This window comes from Paralichthys olivaceus, chromosome 2, assembly GCF_024713975.1.
Source record: "Paralichthys olivaceus isolate ysfri-2021 chromosome 2, ASM2471397v2, whole genome shotgun sequence".
NCBI classification, from domain to species: domain Eukaryota; kingdom Metazoa; phylum Chordata; class Actinopteri; order Pleuronectiformes; family Paralichthyidae; genus Paralichthys; species Paralichthys olivaceus.
In genome coordinates this window covers 19,314,357-19,332,949 of record NC_091094.1, presented here as the reverse complement: position 1 = coordinate 19,332,949, position 18,593 = coordinate 19,314,357, and the positions used below count along the sequence as shown (strand labels likewise).

At 40.3% G+C, this 18,593-nt stretch overlaps 1 protein-coding gene and 1 long non-coding RNA gene across 2 annotated transcripts in view; one reads left to right on the top strand and one right to left on the bottom strand.

Moving 5' to 3' along the window:
• The window catches only part of loxl2a (lysyl oxidase-like 2a), a 29,710-nt gene that overhangs the window by 3,105 nt on the left and 8,012 nt on the right, over positions 1 to 18,593 (bottom strand). The window contains exons 4-13 of the mRNA XM_020086714.2: positions 11,407 to 11,615; positions 7,953 to 8,169; positions 7,097 to 7,280; positions 4,966 to 5,117; positions 4,706 to 4,873; positions 2,137 to 2,302; positions 1,751 to 1,991; positions 1,075 to 1,190; positions 680 to 816; positions 325 to 436 (exon numbers count right to left, since the gene is read on the bottom strand). Coding sequence (XP_019942273.1) covers positions 325 to 436; positions 680 to 816; positions 1,075 to 1,190; positions 1,751 to 1,991; positions 2,137 to 2,302; positions 4,706 to 4,873; positions 4,966 to 5,117; positions 7,097 to 7,280; positions 7,953 to 8,169; positions 11,407 to 11,615 — 1,702 coding nt within the window. The remainder of the gene's footprint in view (positions 1 to 324; positions 437 to 679; positions 817 to 1,074; positions 1,191 to 1,750; positions 1,992 to 2,136; positions 2,303 to 4,705; positions 4,874 to 4,965; positions 5,118 to 7,096; positions 7,281 to 7,952; positions 8,170 to 11,406; positions 11,616 to 18,593) is intronic.
• Positions 2,223 to 9,106, top strand: LOC138405992 (uncharacterized). Its single transcript, XR_011239663.1, has 3 exons — positions 2,223 to 2,367; positions 5,935 to 6,020; positions 7,966 to 9,106. It is a non-coding gene; the product is annotated as an uncharacterized lncRNA (long non-coding RNA).

The following is an 18,593-nucleotide window of genomic DNA, read 5'->3' as shown; positions in this document are numbered from 1 at the left end:
TTATTTTGAGTTCAGTTTTCCTGCTATAAAAAAAGCTAGAATGCAGCCAAACTTTCCACTTAACGTGATGTCAGATGCTGTGGTACGTAGGAAACAATATACAAATATTATTAAAGAGCAGAAATAAGTGCAGGATGAACATTGAATATGTGCAATTTCATGTTCGTGCAAATTGATTGTAAACTGTTATAGTGCAATGAGACCCCGGGCCTTATTGATGGGGCCAGCAGTCGGTCCTGATTGGCAATGTTTAACGACTGTAGCTAATATCAGTGTGACCCAAACCCAGAGGGAGATAGTGATTCTTAAAATAAAAGTTCTCACCTGTACGACAGTTGTACATCCATATCCTTTGTCCGTCGTACCGAGAGCGGCACTTCATTATGTTGTTACTGTAATCGGATTCTGCAACCTCATAGTTGGGGTTTATCACAACCTGACAGAGGGAAAAAAAAGTCAGGTTAAACATGACCGCAAGATGTTTCACTATTACAGATTTATACACTGATAGGTTATAAGGCACTGACGAGTGGGTGCACTGACACTATAATAAGAGTTTTACTGCTTGAATGACAAACAAAAGCAGATGCAGAGACATGGAAAGTGTTTGTTTGGTCTATGAAGACACACTGGCTGAGGATGAGAGGATCTTTCCAGCAGCAGATGCTAATAGACGAACCTGGAAGATGTAGTCTCCGGGCTTCACGTCTGTGATGTCAACCCACTGACAGTCGATGTCATGTCTGTAGGTATCCCAGCATCCAACTGTGATTCCTTGTGCTCCGAAGTTTGCACATTCGTACCTTTTCTGGATACCTGTAAGTAAATGTTAGTGTTTAGACCTGTAATGTTTGTATTTAGAGTTGTAGGTTCAGGTAGTTTTAATCAAATCCTACATTCAACAACAGTGTTCAATATTGGCAAAATCATCCATATTCAGTATTAGACATTGTGCTATCCTTTTACTCTCTAATCTTAAGAAAATCACATTAAACCAAAAGTCAGTGGAACCATTCAACACAAAGCGACAGCGTTTCTTAAAATGATAAAGGAAAGGAAGGTGTCTGTATTTACCTTCGTCACAATGCGTGTCCTCCAGACAGAAGCTGGCTTTGTGTCCCTCTGCCACTTTAGTGCCATTCAGACTCAGCAGGTCATAGTGGGTGAAAACCTCCATACTATGGTAATGCCTAGGAAGGACAAAGGCAAAGACAGGATACATTTTTAAACATCCTCTGTGCATAACTACTACCTGACAATTACATATGCTTGCACATGTTCTACTCTAACCAGCAGGCGTACAGGGGGCTCTTGTGTTGACGCTCCGGCAGAATTACTCCTTCAGTGAGTCTTCCGCAAACAGTTCTATAATATACTGTCACTTTTTATGTGCTGGACGTTGTGTGCAGAGCTTTTTATAAACAGTCTATGGTGCAGAGTGACGGTAGAAGACTTTGTGTTCGTCCTACCTGGTTTATCTGCATTTTATAATCAATGTTTTTCATATAATGAAACTGCTTTTGCTTTATCAGCAATATCAGCACCAATCTCGCCACTGCACTTTCTGAGGCAATGTCTAATACATGTGCTAAGTGTGACCTCAATATGATAATTGGTTTGCAAGATATGCATTCCATATACAGACAGGGGTTGGTGGAATTAGAAGGTAGCTTCTGCCCTGTAATCATTTGATCATAAGTTTCTTACAGTTATAAAAGAAGCAGTGAAGTATTAATTATGCGGCTCTAACCTGTGACATTCATGCCAAATCCAGGAATGGTGCGCAGCCCGTGGCCTGAAGTCTGACAGGCCGTTGTTGTGGATCTGGGAGGAGAAGCGGAGAAGGCGGCGGTAGGAGTTGGAGTCAGCTTTGTCTGCGCTGGTGGAAAGACAGTTCTCCTCCTGGGCACACTGCAGCGCATACAGGGGCCTGTCCTCCAGGTATGTGGTCTGCTCTACAACCTGAGCACTAAGAACCAGGTCCGGAGCCGCTGGAGGAAGAGAGCAACGAAGAACATTCATATTCAACTGTCACATTACAATTTATTCCACACATTTTAGATTTTCCCAGATGAAATGTACCTCTCTTTGCAATATTCAAAATGCATTAAATATTGGCATTTTCCTGTTTCTTACTCTGAGTACACGAGACCCCAGCAGCGAAGCGTCCGCCACCCTTGGGACAGTGGACGTGTTTCCCATGGTGCAGACACTGATCCAGAGTCAACTCGGTCCCTGAACATCTCACTCCACTCATCACCACTGCGTCAGCTGAGGAGTCTCCTTGCCAGTACCATGTTTCCTGAGTAAAGAGAAGCACAGAGATGAAAGAAGTCGTCAGCTGAGAAGAAATTCAGAAGACTTCAGGTACTAATTATTGTGACTCAAAAGAATGGTGGTGTGGTGTAAAGCTAGAGCCAGTGGCTGGATATTTTAGCTCAACACTAGAAACTGGCTCTTGTTTCATTTTTGTTGCAATTGTACAGAAACTGAGGTGTTACTTGACTTTGTGCCTCTCCTCTACTAACCAAATTACATCAGAGGTATTTTGTTGCCTTCACACAGAGCGATGCTAGCAGTTTCCTCCTGTTTCCAGTCTTTATGCTAAGCTATGTTAAGGGCCTGCTGGCTGTAGCTTTCTATTAAGTGTACAGATGTGATAGTGATACTATCTAATCCTGGGGGAAAAATCAAATAAGGGAATTTTCCATTATGTCAAATGACCTAATGTCAGTTAATCCTAGTCTCAGCTCAGTTACATTAATTCATCTATTTATGATCAACTCAGCTAGAAATAAGCAGATTGAAAATCGTGCTGCTTAAAGTGTTTTGGAAACAAAGATCTGTGTGGGATGGTTTTAGAACAAAAACATGATCTTAATTTTCCTTCTGTATTTAATTTGCGGACACGTCATCCCATTTGTCCCACAAGGCGAATCTAATCAAAGGGTATATCACACACACACACACACACACACACACACACACACACACACACACACACACACACACACACACACACACACACTCTCTCTGTCGTCCTCACACTCCTGACTCAGCCTTTTTACAGTGTTTTGCAAACCACAGGGAAACCTTGAAAGGAACTCATACTTTCCATCATCTACAGAGGAAGTGGAGAGTCATGAGAGAGAAACTGAGCTGAGGGATATGGATGTGGGGGTGCTCGCGGGTGGTTTGAGGAGACGGACAGACGTGCAGCGGTATAGTTTGAGCTCTGTGTCACTTGTTCCATCTGGTGGTGGGATTTGCCTGCAGAAGCATTTAAAATTCAGACAGGAAAGAGTCTCCTTGGAGACGGATTCCCTGCTCCGCTATGATAACAAAGAGTAGACATTTATCACTCCTCAACCTGCCGTTAACATGAGAACTCTTATGTAATGGAAGCTTAGTGTACGTGGTGACAGAGAGACTTGTTATTATGATACCTACACCTGATTATTTGACTTGGCACAGAATGACTCTTTAATTAAGTGAAATAACTTCTTGTCATCACAACATTTTTTATCAGATCCTGGATCAGTGCTGGTAACACTCGACTGGAGGGTGCATGCTCCGGCACTGAGCACAAACATGATGACATGTTTACCATTAGAAGTGCATCACACGTAATAGTCCAAAACACAGCTTTGTGATATAAACAGCTTCCTCCAGAGCCAGTTACATTTTAAAACCCTGTTATAAGTGCACATCCCCATGATTCACATATACTTCACATAAAATCGTAAATGCCACACTGGTTTAAAATAGAAACAAAGATATAAAGAACTGAAGGGGGTCTTTACCTTTACCAGCCTTATGACATAAAGGGAGCACTGAGGTCTCCTTTAAAAACTAAGAGGGAAACATAAACATGGCAGGACTGTGACGCAGCAAAGTCATGCCACAGAATTTACTGTTGGAGGGTCCTAACTTCAAACGAGAACCAGAGGCTTTTCTCATCTCTCCTGCTGAGGAGCGCACCTCACACATGTGTCATGGGTTTAACATGCCTGACCTGCTTTCGGTGCTGACAGCGTGTTTTCTATGTTTCTAAGCAAGCACATCTTTGTTTTGCCCTCTGGGTTCAATAAATCTAATGCTGGTCCGAGTGAGTGTAAATAGCACCCACTGACATGGAAACACACACACGATAAAATGTGTGGTTCTGTCAGACTCATTTACTCTCATTCATATTAAACATGATGTAATATTCATAGTGCTTTATGATATTATATAGCACTTTTAAAACGAATAACACCGACTCATTTCTTTAGCTACAAGCTGAAAAAGGCGATAAGTACAGTTTACTAATACTTTACAACAACTCAACCTTACATGTGACAGTCGACAAAACCCTCAATGCTGACTTGCTATTACTGCTATTAAATTGTATTGTTAAGTATGAATTATGACAATCATCAGTTTACAATGTTTATCACTACAAGATGACTTGTTTCTCCCAAGAAAAACTCCCCTATTTATCTAGAATCTGGTCCTGCTGTTATCCATCTGTGGTTTCTACAGGGCAGGTTAGTCACAGTGGCCAATCAAACACACACACAGTATATTGTTTCCCACTCTTGCAACTTAAAACTCTTCTTTGTTCATCAAAGGATATACAAAATGTTTGTCATGAAAAAAAAAATCACCTCCTGGCTTAAATGTGACTCACTTATATAATAAACATTTGCTCCAGAGATCTTACCTGGAAAGCGTGGCTGGCAAAGCCCAAGCCCAGCTGCCTGCAGACCACCATGGCCTCCATTGTCCCCCAGCTGTCACTGCACACTGTGCCCCACACCAGCGAGCCGTTCTTCTCTGCCAGCACCTCCACACGGCCCTCATAGGGGTTACGGCCTCCATTTAACCGAAGCTGAGTTCAGAAACAGACAGATGTGTCTTGCAGTGCAACACAAATATAAAAATGTTTTTGTTATACATGGTAGACTCATGGTAGTTACTCACTCTGTTATTGAATCCCATGGCGGGAACGTTACACTTGACAGCTGCATCTTCCTCGTGGCTGCAGCCCACAGACTCGCGGTTGAAGTGGCACTCAGTCAGTGACTTTTCAAACCCAGAGCACTCTACCTCATTCATGTGGACTGGCCCGATCCCTACATTGGAAACAAACCCAACAGGCACAATGAGTATTTTCCCTCTGTTGAACTTGCGACTACACTTACTATAAAATAAACAGGCCGGCTTATTCACCATGACCATAACTAAACAGAAAACAACTTTCGAAGAAGTCTCATCTATTTTCATTGCTGGAAAGAGCAACTTTAGAATTTTGGATTTCACAGTAACTTATCAGAAACACAAGCAGTTCACTAGTCCTGAGTGAAGCTTCAGCATCCTCGCTTGCCTGACTGTTTAGTTAAAATAACTGTGTCCAAAGACAGATGTAAGATATCCTCTTGTTTCCTAGAATAAAACAGCAAAGGAAACAAGCTGTCAGCTAAGTCAAATGAAAATTAGACACTTGAGGCCTGTTAAAAAAAGTCCTCTGAGAGTAGCAGAGTTTCCACGAACAAGTTTTCTTCCCATGTGACTCAGCAGGAATGTCTCTAGTGATGTGAGCTCTGAAAGTACAGAGACCGAGACGTTCTGGCAGCCATCATAGAAAAATAACTTCATGACAGGAAGAACAGAGTGTTGTAGAAAACATGCTGTCAATTTCTTTATTTGACAGATCACAGATTTAACAGATTAAATTATTAAATATAGAATTTAGCACAAAAAAAAAGAGTGAGACAAAAGTTATAAATTATTGTATAATAATAATAATTTTACTCCCATAAAAATCTGGGAATTTCTTTCTTGTACCATTTAATTTAATGTTTATTGACATTCTTGTTTCGTCCACTCCACCGACTCCTGAAAACAAACACAATCCTCTATTTCCAGTCTTTTTATTCCATCTATTTCCAGGTTCCAGTGGTCAGCTCATGAAAAGAAATCCCTCAAATAACCTTGTGGACCCTCCAACCATGAATTCCTCCTCTGAAACCCATAAGGTTGGTTTTCTTTGCTGGAACACTTAGTGCGCTCCTGTGTTTTTGATATGAGAACAAAGCAAAGGAGACGTCCAATATATTCCAACCAACATATGCTTCTTATAATTCTGAGGTAGATTGCATTTCACACAGTCTGGTTGGTAAGTCAAGGTGTGACCATTAATGTGTTGCTCCATACATTCCCCTGCATAATTATGTGCTGACTCGAGGTCTAGACTGATTACACAGAGGGCAAACTAGAAGAGGGATAGGAGAATTCATACCTCATACCCACCAAGGCTAACGCCCTATCTCACCATGCTAAAGAAAGAGAACATTTATTCAGATCTTCTCTAAAATGTAATGGATCCTTCCTTGGGTCATGCCCCACACCATTGGTTCAGTAGTTTTTCTGTAATCCTGGTAACTAACAAACAAACCAATAAAACAAAGGCTGATGGAAACATGGCTTCCTTGGCAGAGGTAGTAAGGTGGAGGCGCACGTCTCTGGTTTCAGCCCACACCTTTCATTGTCACAGCTGGAACTGCTGTTTAACTTGACCTTGTTTTTAGATTCTTCTTGTGTGTTAGTGCTGTAAATGAGAAATGTAATGAAAGTGAATATTCTGCTCCACTTTACTTGTATGGGTGTGAACATATCTTAGTGTCTGGAGTCAGGATTGTGTCACCAGAATGTGCCTGCTGCGATTAAATGAACCGTAGTCTGAGATTATTTTGTTGACACTTTATGTACTTTGGAGCTCTGTTTAAAAAAAGTGGATCAACAATGGTTTTTTGTTGTATCTTTCTTCTAAACTACTGTGAGAAACTTTCCAAATTACCTCAGACTTCATCATTAACATTTCTGCATTGGAGTTTTGATCCAGCCAATTTATACCCCAATATGTTTTGGGATTAACAAGTAACTTTACAGTAAAACCACTTTTTTAAGATGAATGCACTGAATTTGTGAAGGAAGTGTGTTCAAGCCCGTTCATTTAGCGTACTACCCTATGCAGTAGTACAATTATAGTACTGGAGTGTGATACTTCTATGGTACGTGTACTTCTATAGAATGATTAACGTGTAGATTGTACCTTGTCCGAGTCGGCCGCCAGTCAGAGCCTCTTTGGCACTACCGAATCCTAGCTCTCGACAGACCACGGTGGCAGCCCGAATGTTCCAGTTGTCATCGCACACTGTTCCCCACTCGCCGTTCTTCAACACCTCCACTCGCCCCTCGCCTATCATGGCTCCGCCTCTTAGACGCACCAGGGGTTGCTATGGAAACAGTCCACCAAAAACTAAAATTAGTGAAAATGTTAAAAAGATTTTATTGGCAGTTTTTCTGAGTGACGCACAAATGTCAACCTCAAGTAACAGGTAATAAAAGACCTTTAAAATCAAAGTTTGAATTAAAATTACATTAGATGACAAACTGCATACTCTATGTCTATATCACCATTGTTCCTTGTTTTGCAGTATACAGAGTACACTCAGTGACACCATGGTAATAACTCAGAAATAAACATTAAACATTAACCACAGTATGAGAGAAATTATTGTTACATTGTATTTTCACAGATGTTCATCCATTTAAATGTTTCCAGATGTTTGACAACACAGACACTTGATTTATAAGAATTAATTGTTTCAGTCCAGAGTTGGATGACATCATACGTGTATCTTGTTTTTATTGAACTCTCTATTTACATGTACAAGATTTTGTACTTCCTGTTATCTGATATAATCATCTAGGGCCACAATGTAATTTGCAGATCAAACAGATCGGATGTTTGTTAAGAGTCTTGATCAAATGCAAGCATCTGCAATACGTCCAGTTAGATCACATTTGCAGAGACTCATTTCAGTCATATGGTATCATGAACTGACTTGTACAAGTGTCAGACGGTCTGTTAATACTTTCCAGTTTCCAGTTGTTCTTTGACTTACCTCCACCCTGTAGGCCTTGCTGAAGCCGATGCTGATGCTGGGAGCGAAGGCACGTCCCGGGATACAGCTGATCACGACAGGCATGCCCTGTCCACAGGTGCTGTTGTCCTTGACCTCGATCTCCCTGCCCAGTTTACAGTCAGACAGGTTGGCCTCATTGCCTGTACAGTTGACAGAGAAACCCCAGTAGTTCTTCTTACGACGCTTGGCCAGCAATCTGAGGAGGCATAAAATGACACGGAGATAACGTATAGCTATTTACTGCAACACATAGTTTACGCTTCCCATTATTCATGGTAATTTATGACTGCCAACCATTTTAGAAAGCATGTCACAGATTTTAAGATTAACACATGAAGAATGAAAACATTTTTCCAACCTCTCTTAGGTATGAGTTCATGTCAAAACCTGCACACTTGAATCTCACTTTCGAAACACAATCCATCACAGTCAATATATTGTCAGTCTCTGTTGTTTTATGTTATCTCATCGTCACAAGTGTTTTCCACTTTGTGTGTTCAAGTGCTGGTGAGAGTAGTAGTCTAAGTTATTTTAAAACAGCTTGAATCAACAGCACAGTACAATACGATATGACAAGATTTGATACGATATATGATATGATAAGGTATACAGTACAATATAATATGATATGGTACGATGCAATACAATACTATATGGTGCGATATGGTACAATTTGATTTGATACCATATGATACAATAATATATATATATAGTACAAAAAGTACCCATCAACATATTTATAAAACATGAACACAATCCTCATTATGAACATGTTTCTACACATCAACAACAGCATCAGCTCATCATCAGTCAGCACAGTGTTCGATAGGACACTCCACTTCCTGGATTCTCTGCCTGTGTGTCTTCTGCCTGTGTGTCTTCTGCCAGGTCCCCGCTCTGCTCTTCCTGACAGTGTGTGCTGCTGTGAAAGTGTGATCCAGGTCCCTCATCTGCCGCCAACTCATTAATTTAACTGCATCTTATCCTTCAATCATTTCTCATCTTCTGCAGTATTTAAGGACTCCTTCAACCCCTGGTTTGATAGATCACCTGTGTTATTCGTTAGCAGCCGAGCAATATAATTTTATATCTGAACCTTGATCTTTACATTAAATTACTTCTTCTCAACTCTACTCGTCTCAGCTTCTGTGTGCCACCTAAAACCTTAACAAATGTCCTCTGACATGAACAAAAAGCACATAAAATATTTTATTGTTCTTTCTCTTCACTTCAGCAGCTGTTTTCTAAGATTTATTTCCATGAGGGACTGAACAAAGCCCATCTTATACTGAAGCACAATGGAGGTATTATTGTGGTAATACCTTTCCATTCTCACGACCCCAGACTTGAACCAAAGTCATCAAGTCACTGAGGTAACCAATAACAGTGGATCTTGAAGATGCCTGAGCCTTGGAAGAGGCAGACCTTGTAATGAAAGCAGCATGAGCGACATTTACAGCCTTTCACTCGTACAGCTTATCCAGATGCTGTAAACACAGTGAAGCTTCAAGTCCCTTTGAATACAAGGACAGGTTGTGATCAGTGAACTATGAAGAAATGCCAAATTTAATGAAGAGGTTTTAGATTTGTTTGTTGAATAGAACAGTTTTTTTGATGTTTCAGATAAAAGAACATCAGTGAAACTGTGAACCTGTGTGAGACCACAGCAGCATCCCACACTTTAAAACCACATCTCAAGTGATAAACAAAAACAGAAATGTACATTTTTCTGATTTGAAGCATAGGATTAGCATCAAAACAGATGAGGTCATGTCTGCCAGAGCTATAAAAACTATTTTAATCCAAGTCACCCTCTGTGCCTTCATTTGACAATAGATGACATTGACTCATAGTGTAAATTAATGTATTTCTGATGTCTGACTGGTCTTAATTTGACAGTGGTTGGACTGGCTGTATGAAACCGCGAGTGTGAAATTCACTTCAAACCATCAAACCAGGTGGCCACATTTTCTTCTAAGAAATATTTGATTGTAGGATTTATATCAGCCTGAGAAAGCCAAGAAAGAATCTGTTATTCTCCTTCATGAAGTCACCAGATGTGCTCATGTGATTATTTTCTCATGTGCAGTCAGCATCTGTTTTGTTTTGAACTGCCCTCCCCATTTAAGCAGATAAAATGATGACACTAAGTGTTGTAAGAAGTGGCGGGCTTTGTGTTGAGCTACAAATTGAATGTGACATTTAAGAATGATGGCTCGATGTTGTGGCTGCTCGAACCCATCGGCGGCCAATTGTTATTGGCCTAAATTTGTTGAAAGTAGTTTCATTGGTTGCCAATCAGAGGATCTGATTAGATGACACAAAACGTGTGAGACAGTTTCTCTTAATGCAGCTAAAATGGCTGCCTGGGCTTTACGAGGTGCCCGAAAAAGACAATTAAAGGTTTGTTCCAAGGAAATTCACTTTGGAGAAAACCAAAACATCTGAACACCATCGACTTCATCAGTCATTTGAAGGCTAAATTTTAAACTAGCCAACACTAAGGCAGCAAGTGAAGCAAAACAAAAATCAACCGAATAACAGCCAAAATGCTTTCATTCATATGCCTTGACCACCAGCCGCTGTCCATTGTGGCAGAAGGCTAGACTCTGCCAGGGTGCACATCATTCACTGGTGTATGTCTGCCACAGTTATACCAGACAGTGTACAGAATAAAGCACAACCTACCAAATGCATAATAAAATACAATTTATCCTACAATTACTATTTTACTTAACCTCTCTCTGTGCTGTGACATGCTATTCTCGAATGGAGCAACTTTAATGTGATTCAGTTTACCCTCAGGGATCATTTAAGTATTTCTGACTCTAATTCAGATTTCTAAAAATAAAATCTGTGATTGATGTAGCTTCCAGCGATCCTGATTAGGATAAAGATCCTAAGACTTATTAGATGCAGCCAAAAAGAGCCAATGTTTCACAGCGTACTGCATTAAGTCGAGTCCCAGCAAAGCCCAGCCTTCATCCTCTAAGACTTCCTGAGGCTGTGTTTGGCTTCTTGTCAAGAATCTCCAGGCCCAAGTCTGGTTCATCTCCATGTGGAAAGTGGATGAAGGGTTGACTGATGACCACTTTAAACAGCCTGGTTATGCAGCAGTTCCTAACATCAGTCTGGTGTGGAACAACACTCCTAAATAGACTAAGACTTAAAAAGCTCCTACAGGAAATGCAGTATTTTTAACATATAGAGTTGTTTGTATTGTAAAGGAATGTGTGGTAAACCTCCGACCTGCTTTTTACGCAAGTGTGAATTTAAAAAGGATTCATTATGTGAAACTACTACATTCCCATTACCTAAGCTGCTAATAAGTCAGCTAAAAACCAATGTTTATGTGTTTCACTCATGTGAAGACATTCATTATATCCAACGGCCTTACTTAAACCCCGCCGCAGGCCCATGCACCAATACTCACTTGTAGGGTCGGTTGTTGAAGCGTTTCTCCCCTGGGAAGCCATACATGCCACAGATGACCCTGCTGTTCATCCCCGTCCACTCTTCATCACAGATCTGTCTCCATTTGCCGTCGTCTTTCACCTCCAAAAAGCCCTCGGTGATGGGAATCTTCTTCCTGTGAGAATACGTGGCCCTGATCCTCACATCCTCCACCTGCACCGTCAAACCCTGCAACGCAAAGCAGAGGAAATGTTCAATCACCGCCTCACTGCCACCGATATTATAGATAATATAAACATAGGAAGCCTCTGAAAGTAGATTTTAGTCCATCTGCATGGAGACAACTTTGCTGATCATAGACCATTCGACAGGATGCGACAGTCGCTTACAACATCACTAGATAGATGGAATTCATTCATTTTAAGTAGGCGTTCATGATCCTCTGGGAGACATTGATGATTATGTGGCTTTTTCTTGAGCAACACATTTACATTTGTAGATTTAACTGAAATGTCTGAACAACTTTTGCTAATTTACTACACACAACCATGTCCCCTGCAAGAGGAAGTGTAATTCCATTGGTTATCACTTGAGATTTAATTGAGCCCCATCATCAGGTCAGGATTTGAATCAGTCTAATTTGGTTTCTGACAAAACACCTGCACAACTAATCACATTAATATCAACCTCTCAGTGGGAATTGGCAGATGAGCGTGCTACCATGCTAACTTGACATGATGATAGACATAGGACATAGGGAACAATACACCTGCTTCACATCAGCATGTTAACATTTTCAGTGAAGGTACACATGTGTTAGCCCAAAGCAAATGGTGCTTTGAGACACAGAGCAATTCAAAGTGCTTTTCAGAAGCATATAAATAATTGCAGACATTTACATTAAGACGGTATAATTAACTTAGAAGACAATATAAAAAAGAAAATGAATAGTTACAGATTAATAAGTCATTTATCAGTGCCTTTGACAGTGGTTCAGAGGTTTAGTGATTCATAATGTTCTGAATAATATTCATAAAATATTATTAAATCTGAAAGGTAGATTGATGGTGGAAATATCCATCTATAGATTGTAACAAGAAAAAACTCTTAAAAAAATTCTTTATTTTCCCAGGTGCAGAAATCTCTGCACTCCCATGCATATCATGTTCCAGTGGAAGCTTTTTCTGTGATTCTCCCTAAACTGTTTCCAAGAACCTTCAGTGCAACATTACATTCAACACACTGAAATGTAACTTGATGTTTCTGCTAACTAACTTGGTCAAATCAATCAATTCAATTTTTCTAAAAGACCACCATGACTACTCTGGACACTTACTAAGTTGTAAATACTATACAGCCTATGAATTATAAAGGAAGATGTCTTTCTGTTTAAATACAGGAGTGTTACAGAAATTCCACTCCAAACTATTAGGAACAGGCACATGTGTTACAAAATACACAAAGTCAAGCTGAAAAATCGAACGATAAGATCTGTGTTTAAACGTGTGAAGTGTTGGTGAGAGGCCCGAGCAGGGCAGATGAATGTCTGGAATTTTTTTCTCCATCTTTGCAGCATATTTGGATTTGGAGTAGACATTTAAGAGCCAGTAGGGAGTTTGTTGACAGGGTACGTCACAGAAATCTGTCAAACCCGGCGAGTAGTGTTTTGGTTACAAAGTTAAAAGAGTGGCAATTCATCAATTTGACAACATACTTTTTGCTGGAAATTCACATATAAAGTGAAATGCACCATTGCCATTATTTTAACAGTGAAACAAGAATCTGAAACAGAATCAGAATCAGTAAATTATCATCTTTTCCCTAAGTTCTCATCTTTCATTCGTGAGGACCTAAGAGGACCGACAGGGGAGGTTAAAAAATATAATCAGAATCCAATTAAGTCTCATGTTACATCAAGAGACGTTGAAGAAAGAAGCCTTGTGAAGCTGACAGGGTTCAGGTTGGGTAGCGTGTCGGCGGGTGGTCCACAGGTTATTATAAAGGGCTGTAAAGCCAGTTGGTCAGGCAGAGGGTCATCAAACATAGTTAGCAACTTGTGTCCTGAAGACCCCTAAATCAGGAAGGAATGGTAACCTTTGACCTCCAGGGCTGGGTAAATGGCTACCTAATAACAGAGCCATTGTTATTTCCCTCATTGAGCCGAGAGCTGCAGTTGGTTCCTGGCTGGGTGTGAGGTTACGCTGTGGGCGCCGAAAAGAGCCAAAACTCTGAGCTACTTTGTGGTATGCAAAAGCTGATCTCTGTAATTTCGTAACAGTAGGAACTTTAACTCTGCAAGAAAAAAAACCTTCAGGCACGTCTCCCAGCAAATACTAAATACTTGCCCAGAGGGTGGTTTCCTGGAATGGCATCATCCTAAAAGAATGTTCAAGACTTCAGGGTTTCTGAAAACTAAAGACGGCAGGAGGAGCCATGACTGAGTCAGACTGTTTCTACTGTGACCCCAGTACTCCTACTGACCACAGCGGTTAGAGCTGGTGAAAACCACTCGTTCATGAGGAGATTCCTGCTGGTCGTATAGCATGACATAGTATTTTCCATTAGTGCCCTGCAGGAAATGAAGATGAGGAGATGTGATCATGATCAGGGGATCTGGTATTTAAAACCTAATACTTACAGACTGTTTATCAAGTCACATGTTTTGAAACTTAAAGAGTTAGTTGCCTTGAAAGTATTATGTTAAGCCAGTACCTGAAAACCCTCAGAAAAAAATATTCAATTGAAAAAAACATAGTAAAGATAAAGTAATGTAACAGCTTGAACATATTAAGTGAAAAAGGGATGACTATCTGTACATATATATATTATGTTATTTATATGAAAGGGGCAGGTAATATATATTTTCTTTCTTCCTGTTTTTTTTTTGTTCATGAAATGTGTACGTATAAGTGTATATATTTATATATGCTTCAATATAAAAGCAAAATTATAATGATGTACAGTTTATTACTTATATTATAACAAGTGATTATTAACAAGAAACAAAGTTTGAAAATCAAACTCATAAATTGATAAACTAAAGTACAATTGACATGCCGATAAAAATTAAAAGACATTAAATCATACAGAAAAACCACAGTCCAAGTATGTATGTACTGTGTATATAGTATTCTATCTGTTTTTATTTATTCATATCTCTAGTGTATTTAGTTTGTATGGTATGTTTATTATTTTATTCTATTCTAATGGGCATCTACAGGACGGATTCCAACAGAATCTGATTGTATTGTACTGGTGCAGTGACTGTAAAGTAATCTTATCTTACAAGTGAAGGCAGGTGTGAAGGTTAGAATACCAGACAGGACAGGGAGGGTAAGAGGCGAGTATGAAATGGGGCACTGAGAAGGGTCTGACCAGTGTTGCATTTGGCTCAGAAAGTGGAAACTGGCCATGTGAACGTGTGAGGCAGAAGAGGACAGATACCCACAGCTGTCATCTGTCCAGCAGGCGTTTCCTCCTAAATCCAAACCACCAGACATAAACTCAGCAAAATCCTGCTTGGCCCAGGCCCAAACTCTTTTTTTCTTAAGGTAATGCTGGGAAATTATTACTACAGAGCAAAGAACGTGATTAGCTGTTTCACAATCATGAAAAACGAATATAACTTTGATAATCTAGACTTTCCAATAAGAGGACGCTCAAAAATGTACCATGAAATCCATGGAAAGAACATTTTTTCGAGTGAAATATGCTTCTTCGCTTTCTTGCAAGAGCTAGATGAGAACATTGATACCACTCTTGCATCTTTTAGGAAGTTACAGCCAGCAAATGGTTAGCTTAGCATCGCATAAAGTCTGGCTCTGTCCAAGGGTATGGTACAGATTTAACAAAGAAGATAAAGGATACAGTAACTTATAAATTAGTCAGATTTAAAGGTGCTGGTAGGTGGATCTTTGTTTTCTTTGGACTGAGCCAGGGAACCTGTTTCCTCCTGTTTCCTGTCTTTATAGTTTACAGACACAAGTTGAGTGGTACTGGTCATCCCAAGAAAGTGAAGCCATTATGTGGTTATCTGGTGCTGCTGTGGCTGTGTCAGGGGGTAGAGTGGGCCGTCCACTAACCAGACGGTTGGCAGATTGAGTCCAGTCACTCCATTCTGCATGCCAGAGTGTCTTTGGGAAAAATACTGGCCCTCATATTGTCCCTGAAATTGCATTAGTGACTGATGTCTGATAGAGAAAGTGCTGCACATGAAATTAATGATTGAATACCAAAAACTGTACAGTAAGGCGCTTTGAGTGGTCCTGAAAACTGAGTAAGCTCAATCTAAATATACGGACTGTCTATCTAAAATATGGAACAATTTATTTAAGTATAGGGAATTTGCGTGCTTATCATCAGGATCATTGCAGGGACAGAAACTCATTCGTAATGAATGCAGGTTTTCCATCCTACAGGCCATCCTGAGGCTAACTCTGACCTGGACATTTCTACAAGGTTTCCTCATCTCACAGTCACTCTAACCACTGTGTGACTGCACTGATTCATTCATTCTGTGGATTTTATCCAAATACTTTTATCCTGTTCAAATACAGTCATTCTTGTTCTTGTTTGCGAGTTGCGTCTGAGAAAAAAGAAAAACATTCTTTATTTAGCCAGCTTTGACCATTACTGAAACATTTTCAACCCCCCCCCCACCCACACACACACACACACACACACACACACACACACACACACACACACACACACACACACAAACACCCACCCACACCCACCCACCCACACACACACACACACACACACACACACACACACACAATGTACATGTGTGAACTTTAGACTGTAGTCTAGCCAGTGTCTGACTAATGCTTCCACTACTGAGCATTTCTTCCGTTTTACTCAGCTTTACCACCCGGCTGCATGTTTGTCTGCACGTGACCACAGACCCCCATCCGCTCGACGCCCCTCCCTGCAAAACTTGGCAGGGATGAATGATAATCACGCCAGTTTAGATGAAAAGCAAGTGAACAGTGAGGCCCTTTGAAATGACTTTCACATGGGCCCCAGCCTAACTTCTGCCTCAGCGGCCCCCAGTCTACCTGACCCACTTCACTGACCAAGTGTGCATGAGATGATTACATACATCTGAAATATCTATTACAGCTGCTCCCATCATGGAAATGAATCTCAGACTAATTTAATGATCAATATTTCATGACTGAAATATGTCAGCAAATTAAAAGCATGACCTTGTTTAGGTTATTAATCAAATTAGAACAGTTTAAAGCATCATAGAAGGGGATGATGTCCAGAAACAAATATATTCTAACATTTGTTTTCTTGCTTAGCATTTGATGTGACAATCAACACAACTCCCTGTATTTCTTTTGAAAAAAAAAACACAGCAAAGAGATGGTTGGTTCAGATTAAAACTAGCGAAAAACAGCCTGGCTCCATCCAAGGGTTAAAAAAAATCCCCGACCAGCACCTCTAAAAGCTCTTTAATCAACAGGCTTCATCTTGTTTGCTGAGTATGTATAAACAGAAAAATGTAAAAGCAACTGTTTGGAGCTTCACAGAGGCTTATCTGCCCAATGTTTTCTTGTTGGAAGACAGTTCCACCCTGGACTCTTGTCACTGAGAGTTTGCCAGATGACCAGCTCCCTGATGATAGTCCATCACATAACCTCCCATTACACCACAAGTTGCTGTTTTTACACTTAAGTGTCTGTGCGGATTAAATACATGAGATATAATATGTTGAAATTAGCTTTAGACTATCTAGGGTTTTTCTAAATTAGGGGCCATTTATATGTCCATAATATCCATGCAAAGTTCCTAATTTGGAAAACGATCCTTGTTTAAGCTGGTTGTGTACTTTAAAAAAGCTTAGAAAATAAATAATCTTAACAAATTGTAATATTTAATGGTAGCATAGTTAGTATGAATGCACAGGGGCACTTTAGGGGCCAATCTGATTTCAGCTTGGGCCAGTGCCCCCCAGTGCTGTTCCTGGATCCACCCGTCTCCGAGACATTCTTTTTAAGTGATTCATGAGCACCATTATCTTAGCTGAATATCTCTTATTGTGTCATATCTATATTTAGTCTTGCAGAAGACAGTATGTGCAGCGCTCATACAATAAATCACATCTATTGACAATAAGTTTCAGGACTTATGGCACTGTGCAGTCGAGAAGAGGGCTGAGGCCACAGAGGGATCCAGCTGTTGAACATGTGGTAAATCTGTCTACTTTTCTATCCACAAGAGAGAGCAACTGGCTCCTGACTCCTGACATGCATCAACCTCTTCTCCCTTCGATCAGTCTCCTCCTCACGAGCCTCTCGCATACATCATGCAGGAGGCTAACCCACTTTGTCTCGGGTTTCCTTTTGCTTTATAGCACAGAATGTGAGGCCCTGAAATTCTTGTAAGGGGACACCATCCCGCCTCACGGAGATGTGCAGCCTTCACCCTGCAAAGAATCAAAAGCCTTTTAGCCGCTGCATTCTGTTGTTACAAGTGGCTTCTGACGTCTTTGTGTTGATTTAAGATCCAAGTGTTTGGTGGAAGTAAACACACTAATGGTCTGGCAAACAACTGCAGCTGCTTTTTGTGCAGATGTTTTCTAAACCCTTCAGGAGTAAGACTAAAGAAGAACTCATCAAGTTTGGTCACGTGCTTGTAACGATGTACAATGATCTGAAAGCAGCAGCGTGCAATCTCTACACGAACAATGCAAATGTATCTGCATTCGTTTGTGAAGAAACAAACAAAACATGACTAGAAATGGGCTTTTGTGAGCTCCCACTTGAAATTTCTCTTCTCGTGGGGACAATGTGATATGTAATGATTTCACAAGTACATAGCAATGCCACACACTAACAAACATGGTGGAGAAGCTCTAATCAAACTTAACCATGAAGCTTTAATTATTCTCAAATGACACAGCATACTCTCACATAAACATCTAACATATACAGACTTGAACTTTCATACATCTTCTAATAAAGGAGACGTATACAACTTTGATCCTCTCAACATCGTGACACGTGCAGCGAGCTGTTCCCATATAAAAAGCAGCAGAACACAGCTGAGTTCATTCAACAATCCTTGCTGTCGGATAAACAAAATTCCCAGTGTCTGGTTCTGATGTCGAATGCAAGTCACCCTATTTACTGAGAGACTCAGGCCTCTGCTATGCACAAACACATTATAAGTAAAGCAACCGTGCTGAAATAT